This window comes from Typopeltis vanoorti, chromosome 6 (assembly GCF_054136105.1).
Source record: "Typopeltis vanoorti isolate ZY-2024b chromosome 6, IOZ_Tvanoo_1.0, whole genome shotgun sequence".
Classification (NCBI taxonomy): Eukaryota; Metazoa; Arthropoda; class Arachnida; order Uropygi; family Thelyphonidae; genus Typopeltis; species Typopeltis vanoorti.
The window spans coordinates 104,354,340-104,369,034 of NC_143554.1; the positions used below are offsets into that span (position 1 = coordinate 104,354,340).

Genomic DNA, 14,695 nt, shown 5'->3' on the forward strand with positions numbered 1-14,695 from the left:
CTCATTACAACAAATTCTTAGGTAACAAGAGAGAGAGATAATTTGTTTTAGTGGTGTCTGCTGTAGTGAGAGGTTTAGTGTTAATATTAATGCAATGTTAATGGCAGGAGAAGAGAGTTATGTTGGTTTTGTAAAGAGGAAAAGTCATTAGTTAATATCCCAGATGTTATTATTTTCAGTGGAGAGACCTAGTATAGTCCAAATAGATGGATGAAGAACACTATGCTATTGTAAAAGATGATGATGTGTAATGATGGATACACCTGCCAGCATAGATAGGTTTTCTATAGACAGAAAAAAATAAATAAAAATTCACTGTTAGCTGGGTGACTATATTGTCAGGGAAGGGTAGCCAATTATTTTCTTTTTTTTAATTAATGGTGAAACATTTTCTAGGTTGTTAACTGCTAAGGTGTGCTAAAAACATTTCCAACATGTCCAAGCCAGTTGTACATTGCTTGGCAACTTTAATTTAATGACCAAGCCAATATGAACAAATGGAGAACACATTATCAACCAGTGTCTTTTCTTCAATTTGCTTGTAGGTTTTTTCATACCAATTAAAATACCTAACTGGAATGCAATGTAAAAGTGAATAAGGTCGGTATTTCATAGGGAAAGAGAGGGGGGGGGGAATGCAGGTGAGCAAAAATAGAATGGAGCAGAGAGAGGTGTGATTTATGGACATTCAATGATTATTCATGGAGTGCAAACTAGAATGCTAGAGGAGTGCTTGCTGGAAGAACGATAGAAAGAGTGACTATATTGATTAGGTAAAAGGGCAGGGAGATGACTGTAATGCAGAGCAGAAATAACTTGGGAGGCAGCGTGAATCAAGTAGTGAGAGATTTGAGGTTTATGATTGAGGTTGTATGGAAGAAAGAGCTTGAGAGAAGATAGTACATGTGTTTCCTAAATATAATAATGCAGAGATGAGGAGAAGAGCATCAGTAATGAATGGTATCAGAGAAAGAATGTTTCAAAAGAGAGTCTTATTGTAATCCAATAAGACTTGGATTACATGGATGCTTGGAATGCATTAGAAAATAGAAGAGAGCTGTGTGCGAGATATGGACCACATCTGAATGAGTAAGGAAGTAGATACCTGGGAAGAATGTTATTCTCAGGGGAAGTGAGAATATTAGTGCAAGGAAACTCTAGTTGTCAGATTGATGCAAGCAGTGTGCAGATAGACACCCATGATAAAAGTTTAATGGAATGAAACAGCACTAGGAAATGATTAAAAGAGGTATTTAATGCTTCCAATATTTTGTCTCGGAGACCAAAATACATGGAAGAAAGACTAGAGTCCTAATTAGGTAGGGCACCCTCTATGGACACCAGTTGGTAGCCTAGGATGTAAACTGGGATCTCAAAGTATTAATGTTTACCAGGAAGTTTATGCAATCATATTTATTTAAATTAAATACTATACCTTTCCCCACATCCCAAGTGTCTATCCTGTATGTTAAGGCTTGAGTGCTGGGAAAAACTCATGATAAAAGTTTAATGGAATGAACACCAGCACTAGGAAATTATTAAGAGGTAATTAATAGTATTTCATATCCCATCAACCATGTTTCAGTGATCTCCATAATCTTTGGACCAGCTGAGGATATCAGTGCCACTAATTCATCTCCTTTATTCCTGATACTCCTGGCATTTATGTCAAGAAATATCAATGGATTGTCAGTATTTTTATACCTATTATTATTATTCCCTCCAGATTCTATTTTACTCTGCATAACACCATACCTTCGACCATCTCCTGAGTGTCTATCCCGTGTGTTAAAGCTTAAGTGTTGAGAAAAAACTCATGATAAAAGTTTAATGGATGAAACAGCACTAGGAAACAATTAAAAGAGGTATTTAATGTGTGCACACACACACTGCCGCGCATGCACACACACACACACACACACACACACACACACACACACACACACACACACACACACACACACACACTGTGTGAGTGTGTGTGTGTGTGTGTGTTATTTAGATTATGAGAAATTAGATTATGAGAGAAAATTAGCTAAGCAGGCCATGTAGTTCTATGACTTCATGGAAGTCCTGAATAATAATAATAATGATGAACCTGTGATGGCTATAAAAATTGATTTTATGAGAAGAGGAAAATATGAATACTTATTACCTGTGTTCTGGAAATAGCTTTAGGATTTATAATAATGCAATTTACTGTTTTCCCCATTTTATCCGTGTGTTAAAGCTTAAGTGTTGGGAAAAAACTCATGATAAAAGTTTAATGGATGAAACAGCACTAGGAAACAATTAAAAGAGGTATTTAATGTGCGCGCGCGCACACACACACACACACACACACACACACACACACACACACACACACACACAGTGTGAGTGTGTGTGTAAGAAAAACCAAATTAGATTATGAGAGAAAATTAGCTAAGCAGGCCATGTAGTTCTATGACTTCATGGAAGTCCTGAATAATAATAATAATGATGAACCTGTGATGGCTATAAAAATTGATTTTATGAGAAGAGGAAAATATGAATACTTATTACCTGTGTTCTGGAAATAGCTTTAGGATTTATAATAATGCAATTTACTGTTTTCCCCATTTTATTTAAGGACTGTTTCAAGATTTTCCAAAGTGTTGACTTTCCAGATCCACTTGGTCCTACTACTACAACTCCCATTCTTTGTTGTAGCTGTTCATGCAATTCTAAAATCTTCTTCACCTAATTGTTCATAATCAAACATACTTTTATTACTAAAGGGTAAAAAAAAAATATAATGCATTTAATAATTTAAAGAGATTGGTCTAAACACATATATATATATATATATATTATTAATACCTCATTTATCCATACCCTTTACAAAGAATATAAACATTTTTCTTGCATCTGGTCATTTTTTTTCAACAGTACCAGTTTAACAGCATAACAACAGATATTGCATAAGAATTAAGAGGTGTGAAAAGATAACACAGCTACTACTTTTATAAATATAAAAAATAAGCAAAAAATGTCTGCATTGTAAAAAAAAAAAAGAATAAAAAACAAAGAAAAAGAGAAAAGAAAGAAGGGCAAACAAAAATTTCTTCACAAAATCGCCAGTCTTTTATTTTTGCAGTTTAAGGCAAAAATTTTGAGATATGAGAAAAGAAAAGATCCATATCCCATCAGCAGTTCTGAATCCCTCATTTCTATATTACATCCAAGTTTTAAATCTATGCATACAGAATGTTTCATTATATAGTTTAGCCAAATCCTATATATTCACACTCATTCAGCAGTGCGACTCAATGGCATATCAGCCTGTGTACTACATGAATGTGAAGAGAATTGACACATTGTCAATGACACAGGGAAAGATTTAAGAGGGGATATGCAGTTGTTTGCTGATGATGCAAATCTGGGAAGGGCAATAGTTGATAATGGTGATGTAGATATCCTGCAGGATGATTTAAATAAACTGGCACTGTGGGCAAAGGGTAATGATTGTCAATTTAATGTTGCAAATGTAAAGTTATGTTATCAATTCTATCCATTAGCTATAATATCTAGCATTGATAATCTAATATTGATAATTCTATCAATAGCTATAATACATCTCCTTACACCTATTCAGTGTTGGAGTGCTCATAACGAACTCTGGCAATCCATTTCACTCATTCATCACTCTCTAAGTAAAGAACCTATCTGCACACCTTTACTAACCACACTCTTAGACAACTTGTAAGTCAGATGCCTTGTGTTTCCCCCCCCTACTCTCCATGTATTGAAAAATTTCTTCTTTGTCAATATTATAGAATCTCTTTAGTAACTTAAAATTTTTATCATATCCTCTCTCCTCTGACTGTCAGCAAACTCTACAACACACACACACACACACACCCTCAATCTATCATCCTAGAGAACATTCCACAGACCTGTAACCAGCTTGGTCAGTTATCTATGACATCAGCCTCATAACCATTCCCGTTTGCTCCAACTTATGTAATAGTTTTCCATAGAGTACTCTGTCAAATGCCTTTACCAACTCCAGCAGTACTGTGGTGTAGCCATTTCTTTTATCCAATTCTTCTGTCACCTGATTATTAAAAAAAAAAAATGTGAAGATCTTATGGATTCAAAAGAAAAACAAAGACGTTTTGGAGATTACGAGTACTAAACTGGAAACTAACAAAGAACATACAAAAAAAAAAAAAAATCATATATGGGTTATTGTGGGGCATGAAAGTCTGAAAAGATTTATTAGATGGGAAGAAATGAGGGAAATTGAAAGAAAGAAAAAGTGACACACGTTTCAAAAGTTAGATCTAAGAAAACAAAGGTAACAAATATGAATCTGATGTATGTCATATAATAAATAAAAGTTACTATGACTGGATTGATATAGTTAATTAAATATGATACTGGCTTGAGCTAGTATCATATTTAATTACATAAATTGTAAATGTCTCTGTATTATATTTAGTGATAGAATAAAACTACTTGTTTTTCTTTCATTTGCAGAATGGTGTCTATTGGAGATTGGGATTTTTTTTTTCTTTCCCACATTATTGGATACTGGAACCTTTTGATTCCAGTCTTCAAAGAGAAGAGCACCTGACAAAAAAAAAAAAAGTAATGAATACAGGATTTGAAAGGGTGGAAACGTCTGATGATAATCGGAATTTGTTTTTTATATATATTAATATGTAAAAAGTGTAAAATAATCTTCTTCTCTTCTTTGGTGCATCAATTCAAAAATTGGTAAATATAGCAGCACATGACAACATCCTGTCTTGTGACTTCCTTTTTACCTCTTCATAACTCTTAGCGGCAGTTAGCATCATTATGTTATTTATATATGAAATTCTTGGTCTGCCTCGTGGCCTCTTTCCTTCTACAGTCCCCTCCATTATTTCTGTAATCAGTCCCCCATGTCTCAAATGGTGTCCAATTAGGCATTTTCTTCTTGTATTGATGTGTTTCATTAATGACCGGAACAATATTCAGAACTTCTTCATTACTTTTCTTTTCTGTCCAACTAATTTTCATCATCTTTCTCAAGCACCAAATTTCAAATGCCTCCAACTTTTTCATGTCTTGTTTTGTTAGAGTCCAGGCCTCACAACCATATAATGCAATGCTAAATATGTATGATTTCACTAGCCTTTTTTTTTGAGCTGGATGCTAAGTCCTTTACTGGTAAAAATGTTTCTTCTGTTATAGAATGCTAATTGGAATAGAATAGAAAGAATAGGTCACACCTATTCTTTACACATTTTAGTAATTCAAATATACTAAAATAATCATCAGTGAATTAAAGAAAAATTCACAGAAAACAAAGTGAATAAATAAAACAAATGCACATAACAAGCACAACAAACTGCATAGAAATGATTTCTGCTCCATCAACCCACATGTATTCCTGTCACACCAGGTTGAATCACCTGATGAACATTATTAGTTTGTTGGATTAGCCTCTCCCCATAGTTATTTATATTTTGAAAGCAAATCTCTTTCATCTCCTCAAAAGTTTTTTTTTTTTTTTTTCAAATTATGTCCACATATATACAAATATACAAGTCTTACAAGTTAAGAGCTTATAGGTGCCCACAAGTTATTCACTCCACCACAGCAAATAGAACATGCACACATATAAAATCACAAATGTAAATCTTCAAGAATTCATTTGCCAGTAGTTAAAGTATTACTAGTCACACCTATTCTTTCTCCCTTATATTTCTATTCTTTACACCTTTTAGTAATTCAAATATACTAACCAAATATAGTATTTTCCTTAATTATTGTTTTCTATTATGTCCTGTCCCCCCCCCCCCCCCCCCCCCCCCAATTCTAACTTGGTTGCATTCAAAGAACACATAACAAAATGTGACATCTGTGGATATGCAGGCAAGAAAGTGCTAGGGGCCTGATGTTTTCTCTTGCCTAGCCACATGGCTAGAGTGATAGTGAGAGACTTCCAATTGCCTTGACAGGAAGATATTAACAATGTCTGCTGGTCAAGAAGAGGCCCATGTAAGTAATTCAATTTTTTTTTTTTTAATAAATCCTGTTAGCTGAATTATAGTTCATGAGTTGATAAGTGCTTCTGCCAAAGAGTAAATGATTCATTTATTGGAGGTAACTTGATCTCTTTAAAAAAACAGTCACATTCCCTTTATATAACTTTGGGATAATGATATCCTTATTTGCATTTAATGATTTGACAGCTGCTAGAACAGGGAAATTGGGGGGGGGGGGAGAGAGAGAGAGAGAGAGGCATGGTGTAGGTAGAGTGGATGTTAAAAGTAGCAGTAAATATGTGTAAGTGGTGATAAAGGTGTTTGGACAAGGGTAGGTGTAGTGGGGAAATCACAACCACCCAGTGGCTTGGATAGGACTGGTAATAGACTAAAAATGAATTACTTCATTTGTTTACAAATGCAAGAAATCTCAGAAATAAGGGAGATGAAATAGTTTTACTGACTAAGATTATTTACCCCCAAATTATTGGAATAAGTGATACAAGATTGAATGAAGATGATATTGCAACGGGAAAAGAAATGAAAGGATACAGTATTTTTCGCGAGGATAAAAAGGACAGGAAGGGAGGGGAGTGCTTCTGTTGAGAGCAGGGAAATTAAGTCCACATAAGGTAGACATGAAAGAGGAAAATAAATGTAGTGTAATGTGGAAGTTGACAGGAAGACATATTTAGATGGATGTTGCTATAGGCCAGAGAATGTGGAGGGTGGCGATGAAAAAAAATGTATAAACAACTTGGATTAGTGAACAAAGGAAGGGTAATTATTATTGACAATTTTAAATATGGCAGTATACATTGGAATAAAGAAATAGCGTTAGGAATAAGGAAAATTAATTTCTTGAGAGATAACTATCTCAGGTGGCATGTAAAGGAGGGCATGCAAGGATCGATCAAGAGTTTTAGATCTGATCACATCATCAGAGGATGTAATTGTGAGTGGGGTTTCACACTTTCCTTCAGTTGGTGAGAGTGATTGCCTAGTCTGCATATGACTAGCCTTATGCAGACTTCTGTGAGGAAAGGATGTATGCAGAATTATAAGGCTGGTTATTATGACAAGCTAAGAATCAGCTAGGAGCTATAGCATGGAATGAGTAGTTGAGCAGTGAAAAAATAAAGGCTGCTTGGGAACTGACAAAGATATACATAACCATATCAATGTGTGAATGTATTCTTAAGGCCAAAATGCTGAATATGGTAAGTGTAAAATAAATGAATTAGGGGGCTTAAGTATGAAATCTAGAAGAAGAAGGTACATGGCATGCAGTACAAGATGAATAATGGTTATAATCAGTTTCATGAAGAGTATAAAGAACAAGCCAGGAGGGTGACTCAGTTATAAGGAAAACAAAAGTGCAGTATGAGCAGAAATTGGCATATTATGTGAAGAATGATGGAAGGAAGAATGACATGGTAAGATGATGTTAATGGATGAAAATGGTAAAATGGTAATTGCTGCAGAAGATATTGTTGAGGTATTCAGTGATCAATTTATAAGAGTGTTTCATACTAATCAGGATGGAATCATGAGGAACTTAAGTGTAGAAGACATAGAAGAGGATGGCTTAATTGTGAGTGAGCAGGAGGTATTTGAGGAAATAAATAACCTTGATGTCAATAAGGCAATAGGATCTGCATTTTAAGGGAATGTTCCAAGGAATTGGCAGTAGATTTGGCATGCCTATTTAATAAGAGTCTTACAACAGGAGAGGTTCCAAGGAAGTGGAAAGAAGGTTAACTTGTTCCACTGCATAAAGGTGGTGACAAGGCTGTGGCTTCGAATTATAGGCCAATCTCTATATCTGGAGTTGTTAAGAAGGTACTAGAGAGATTGGTGAGCAGTAGGATACAGAAATGGGTTGATAACAGCAATATTCTCTGTGGTTATCAATCAGCATGTGTTTGTTAAAGGGAGATCATGTTTTACTAACTTATGTAACTTATGTATAGCAAGGTGAAAAATACCTTAGCCAGAGGAAATGCATATACAGTGATGTGTACTTAGATTTTGCAAAAGTTTCTGAACGGCTGCTACACAACCAGCTGGTAAATAAATTGAAACAGATGGAACTGGATAACAGACTTCTGAGCTGGATCAGTGACTGGCTGTCAGATAGGTATCAGAAAGTTGTATATGGGGTGAAGTATCCCCTAAGAGGAAGGTCATTAATGATGTACCACAGGGGTCAGTTTTGGGACCACTGTTGTTCAATCTGTATGTTAATGATATTGGGATAACTAGTGATATGCAGCTGTTTGCAAGTGATGCAAAATTGGGGAGAGCAATGCAGAGTCAAGCAGATGTTATGAACTTGTAGGAGGACGTGAATAGATTGCATGATTGGGCAGATAAGTGGAACTATCACTTCAATGTTGCAAAGTGAAAGGTTTTGAAATTTGGTAAGTAACAATGGAATGCAAAGTATACAATTGGAGGGGAATCTTCAAAGGAGGTAGAGGAAACAAGAGATCGAGAGTGGTGTTGGACAAGGACCTGAAATTTGGGGCAGGGGGGCACATTGCGCAAGTTGTGAAGACATCAAATCAGATAATTGCAATATTGCAGAAGATCCTGACATGCAGAAACAAAGGTTATGATTCCATTGAATAAGACCTTGATCAAGCCTCATATGGATTATTGTGCAAAGATCTGATTGCCAGGTTTTCATGGCAATGAGGATATGTTGTAAAGGGTCGAGCAGAGGGGGGATATCCCTCCCCCCCTCTTCCTCCTATTCACGAGGCTTTGCAATTCACATTCTCTCAATCTGTCCTCGTACTCCACTGGGAATACGAGGACAGACTGAGAGAATGTGAATTGCAAAGCCTTGTGAATAGGAGGAAGATGGGAGGGATGTGATTGAGACATATAAGCTAGTCAGGGGTTGTTATCAAGCTGACATGGAAAAGATTTTTCATAAAATGGAAGAGAGGGGGATAGAACAAAAGGCCATCACTGGAAACTGTATAAAGAGGGTGTGAGCAGAGGAGAAGGTTCTTTGTATGGAGAGTGGTTGGAATGGAATGCATTGCCTGAGTGAGTTGTGAATGTAGACACGTTGAATGGTTTTAAGGCACAGTTGGATGAGCACTGTGTGCAATAGTGCATACCCCCCCCCCATGATGAGTCTCTGACTCCATGGAGGTTGAATATTAATAATAATAATAATAAATTATTGCTTTGTCATCATTCAAAATGTTACAAGAATCTAAACGAATTTTATCAGCTATGGAAGAAATTTAATGCCCTTTTTAGTATAATAACATCCAGTTTATTAAAAGTTCCGGAGTGCTGCTGTACAGATCATGCCTTTATTAAGCAGGGAGTTATAATTTTTAATGTGTTGCTAGACAGTTTGATCATATGGCAGTTCCATGCAGGTGGTTGGTCACCTCAGCTCTCTTATTTGTAGTTGCCTAGTCCTAGAGTTATTCACATGGGAATATATTCTAACTAGCGATAACTGTTGAAATCTTGCCAGTCTTTGAGTCTATGAAATTTTGTTATAAGCTTTCCTTCATAAGTTTTCCGTAGTTTAGCTGAATTATTGATCATCCTTTCAAGCACATTCCAAATATCAGGATTTATAAAACTCAAGAGTTTGAATTTTAAATTCATCATTTTTGATTTTGTGTTAGTGCTAAGGTTTTGAAAGGGAATTATTATTCCCTTTCAAAGACATGTGACATTCCATTATTATGTGGAATGTTATTCCCTTCCACATATCTGTAGAAGAATAACATTCTGTTCTTCCTGCTTCATTTGTTCCAACTAGTGAATTTTCTTGTGCACTGATGATGGCCTGTTAATCTGAGGCTAAAATATCTGCAGAAATAAATTATTATTATTACTAATTCTTGTACATACATGTTTCTAATAAATACATAAATAGATGACTTCTTCCCATGAGATGGCATGCTCAAGACTATTTTATTTTATAAATATGACTTTTAGTTCACTTCAGAATTCAAAATAAATATTTTTAGTTATAAACTGAAAGCTGTTTTTCAACAGCAAAATGATACTTTTCTCAATACACATACAGACACACATGCTTTTTTTTTTTAATTTTCAGATTAGTCAAATGCACCTAGTTAGAGTAATTTCAAATATATTTTATGAAACTGATGACATTGTTAACATAAACTTTTCACTGAAAGAGTAATATGATTTTCTAAAATTACCTGATTGTCATTTACTATAAGTTTTGCTTCCATTGTGATTTCTTTTACAACTTCTACAAGTTCTGTATCAGAAATTCCTTTTAATGAAACAGAAGGAAACACATCTTGAACCAAAGCATCAAATCTTCGGCTATCAGCAAAAATAAGTTTTGACAAGGTATTTGTCCTTAAGGATTTTACCAGAAGTTCACTCTCAAATGCTTCATCTAATTTCTCTAAAATAACAGAGTAGTTTTTTATTATATGAATTCATTTATGAAAAAAGTATACCAATTATTGAGTAAAAAACAATTAGTAATAAATGGATTTTTCATATATTAATTTCTTTTCATTTAATGTAAATTATAGAAAAATAAGTAATTTGCATGTTATTCAGAAGAAATTTCTTTTCCTATTCATTTTTTATACAAAAATGAAGAATTTATTATTATTATTATTATTATTCAGGCCTCCATAGAGTCAAAAGACTCATCGTGGGAGGTCCTTCCTAAGAACATAAAGTCTGTCAAGACTCACTGAGGGGAGGTCCACCTAAGAAACACAAAGTCTATCATACCGCTCCCTAAACTCATTGACCGTTCTCGCTCTCTCACCTCCATCAGGCAATGCATTCCACGGTTCAACCACCCTCCATGCAAAGAAACCATTCCTCACCATCTTGCTCACAGTTTCCTTTCGTAACTTCCAGGGATGGCCTCTTATCATCACTCCTTTCCGCTGTTCAACCAAGCGAAAGAACTCCCCAGTGTCAACCCTGTAACCACCTCTCAACAGTTTAAAAGTCTCAATCATATCACCTCTCCTTCCTCTATCCACCAAACTCTGCAGTCCACATTCCCTCAGCCGATCCTCATAACAAAAATTGTACAGTCCTGAAACTATCTTTGTTATCTGTCTTTGTACCCTTTCCACAGTTAATTTATCCCCTTCAAATCCTGGGGACCGAATCTGAGAACAATAATCTAAGTGTGGTCTGATCAGAGACTTATACAACGGAATGAAAAACCTTTGATCTCTGCAAATCAGTGTCCTTCTCATAATTGCAGCAATCCTCTGTGTTACCTTCACCACCTTTGCAATATGTCCTCTAAATTTCAGGTTTCCATCAATCATCAACCCCAGATCTCTTGTCTCCCCTAGTTCCTCCAGTATAACTCCTCCCCTTGCAATGTCATTGATATAAAGGTTAAACAATATAGGTCCTAGTACTAAGCCCTGTGGGATGCCACTTGTAACCCTCTGCCTCCTTGAAACTGCTCTACCATACATAACTCTCTGATACCTATCAGACAGCCAATCCTGAATCCAGTTGACCAATCTGACATCCAGATCCATGTGCTGCAACTTAAATATCAGCTTATCATGTGGCACCCTGTCAAATGCCTTCGCTAAGTGTCTAAGAAAATTGCAGTATATGCCTTTCCCTCATCTAATGTTCTTGTAATTTTATTATAAAAGGCTAGCATATTGGTAAAACAAGAGCACCCCTTCACAAATCCATGTTGACTCTCACAGATAACATTACCCTCATCTGCCCAATGCTGTATATGGTCCCTCACTACTTTCTCCAAGATCTTAACAACTACTGATGACACACAAACTGGCCTATGATTGACACTTCCAGTCTGTTACTACCCTTATGCAATGGGTAGTAACAGACTGGAAGTCTGTTACTCCCTAAAAAATTACCTTCTTTCCATTCCCTGGGCACCTTTCCCACAGCCAGACTTTCATTGAAAAGCCAGGTTAAAGGCACTGTCAGTTCCCTAGCACATTCTCTCAAAACTTGTGGTGAAATACCATCCAGTCCCAAAACTTTGCTGACATCCAGAGTACTCAGTATCTGAAACACAATCTCCTCGTGTACCTCTAAACCTCGAACCTGCCCTATTCCTCTAGCATTAAAACTGACTCCTCCTGGATGAAATACTCCAATAAAGTGTTCATTAAACAATTCCACTATGTCCTCTGCATCAGTCACTCTATTCCCATTTTTATCCCACAATATCATTCTTCCACAGTCATTTCTCCTCCTACTGGCCACATTGCTAAAAAATTCCCTAGGATTTTCTTTGGATCTTAGGGCCAATCTCCTCTCATATTCCAGTTTCGCTTTATTTAAGAGTTCCTTTTCAATCTATTCAATTAGGGATGCTACGGGGCTCATCCCTAATTGCACTGGACAGTTGTGAATAAGGCTGAATCAGCAGGCAAAGAAGCAGCACAGACAAGCAGTGATGGTACTATCAGGGTAAGGTGAGGTGTTTTTGTGATAACAAATTGCTACAAAATATCTCAAACACTCTATAACGGTACCATGATGTGGCGAGTTGTGGGCTGCCATTCATAAAATCCCTAGCCATAAGAGAGATGGCAGCAGATCTATCAGTACCTATGGAAGGCAGAGCCCCTAAATGAGCAGAATGGACACACACACACACACACACACACACGAGTAGGGTTGAAATGATCAATTTTTTTTGGCCATTTGATTGTGGTAGAGAAGGAAACAGGAAAATACTCTACTCAACTAAGTTGAGAAGCATGAAAGAAGAGATTACATGACTGGAAAAAAATAAATGCAAAGTGAATCAGATTAGGAGTGAGAGAGAGAGAATTATGGGAATGATAGAGCATATGGCCTTAAACAAATAGTATTACTTATTCCTTGTGTTAATTAAAAGAAAGCTTTTCTGTGATTTGTGGCATTTTTTATGTTACATGTAACAGGAACTTTTCTTCTACAGTAATGCAAATACTTTTTTTTCAGACCAAATCTTTCAAATGATCTAGCCATATCTGAATATTTCAAAGCATGACAATGCGTATGAATACTGAAAACCGAATATCTGATACATTTCTTGTTTCAACCTTTATAGAGATGTAATCAGTAGGAGGCAGACCCAGGCAGATACCAATCTTGAATTAATGAACAAGTTACATAAGGAAATTATATACTTGATTGTTCTTTTACCAAAGTGTAAGCAAAGTTTACGTGCAAAGAATCTTCATGATTAGGATCCATGTATACAGAGACTATTGACATCAGATTAATTGACTAATTATTTCATAATACAAAGCAAACTTCCTTTCAGAAGTGTTTACTGCTATGCATTATGGAAAGGATCACTAACCAGACCAGCTTTGACCATTATTAAGGCCTCATCAGTGGAAGCCATATGAAAATACCAAGGTTGAATTAATGAAGAATTCACATATTTTCCATATACAAGTAGCAAAAAAGTGTATCACCTTATTATTAAAATAACCTACATTAGTTAATTGTAGAAAGAGTTTTTTTCACTTGTTTGCAAAGTAAATTATACTTGCCAAGAAATTATCTTATTACTTAATCCTTTACTCAAGTATGAGCAAAAGTTTGCATGTGAAGTATCTTCACCAGCCTGGGTAGTGACCATTCCTGTAATGAACAGGAGAATCATAAGGTGTGATTTGCATTATGGGATGAGGCAACTGATGTGAAGTCAACAACCTCTATATTACAAGTAGTCTAGTTGTGAAAATACTTCATATGCATACTTTTGTTTGCTTACACTTGAGTAAAAGATTAAACCAGAATATAACTTTATGTATGTATAATTTTCTGTAAACAAGTGAAAAACTTTCAACAGTATGCAATAATATCTCAATGGAATGGGAATATTAGAGGGCCTTTGTCTCACCTATTGTGGGCTGGCTTCTAGTAGTGAGTTATTCTTTAACTCACTACTAGAAGCCAGCCCACAATATGGTTTAGGACATATGTGTGTGTGTGTGTGTGTGTGTGTGTGTGTGTGTGTGTGTGTGTGTGTGTGTGTGTTGTAGGATCATTATTGCTGTAGTCTACCACTTGGAGGATCAGTGAGTTAAGAAATAGCAGTTTATAAGTATCGTATTTTATATTATTAGAACAGTTTACTAGGCATGCAAGCATAAATCTTTTCACCTGAAAGTAATGGACAGACCCACCATCTTATTCATCAGGTTATTTAAAATAGCATGCATCTTATTACAAAAAATACCACATCTAATGAAAGAGAGCACTCCAAAAAATAAATAATAATAAATAAATATTATATTAATAAGTTTAACCTTTTTCATCATCTGACATATTTCTTCTGCCATGTTGAAGCAACTTTCCACAACTCTGAAGCACAGTTTTTAAGGCACGCAGTCCCCAGTCATAATGCTGCTGTTGTGTTAACAATTCCCTATTAAACATTAAACTCAAATATTGATCATGAACACAAATATTAAGACTGAATATCTATAAATAAAAAACAATTAAGTTTATCATGAACATAAATTTGTTTAATACCCTTAGGATAAAAATTCATTCCTACATTCTGATCATTCTTTAAAATAGAAATATTAACTACACAATTTCTTTGAATTGAAATTTGGTATGGTATGATATAATTGTACAGAATGGAGGTGTGATTTATCCACTTGTCATGGAGAGCTTTATTACACGATGTGAAGCTA

At 35.5% G+C, this 14,695-nt stretch overlaps 1 protein-coding gene across 1 annotated transcript in view; it reads right to left on the bottom strand.

The window, feature by feature from the left end:
- The window catches only part of btv (dynein cytoplasmic heavy chain beethoven), a 1,245,321-nt gene that overhangs the window by 724,983 nt on the left and 505,643 nt on the right, over positions 1-14,695 (bottom strand). The window contains exons 32-34 of the mRNA XM_090394552.1: positions 14,303-14,421; positions 10,211-10,410; positions 2,545-2,721 (exon numbers count right to left, since the gene is read on the bottom strand). Of these exons, the coding sequence (XP_090250678.1) occupies positions 2,545-2,721; positions 10,211-10,410; positions 14,303-14,421 (496 nt within the window). The remainder of the gene's footprint in view (positions 1-2,544; positions 2,722-10,210; positions 10,411-14,302; positions 14,422-14,695) is intronic.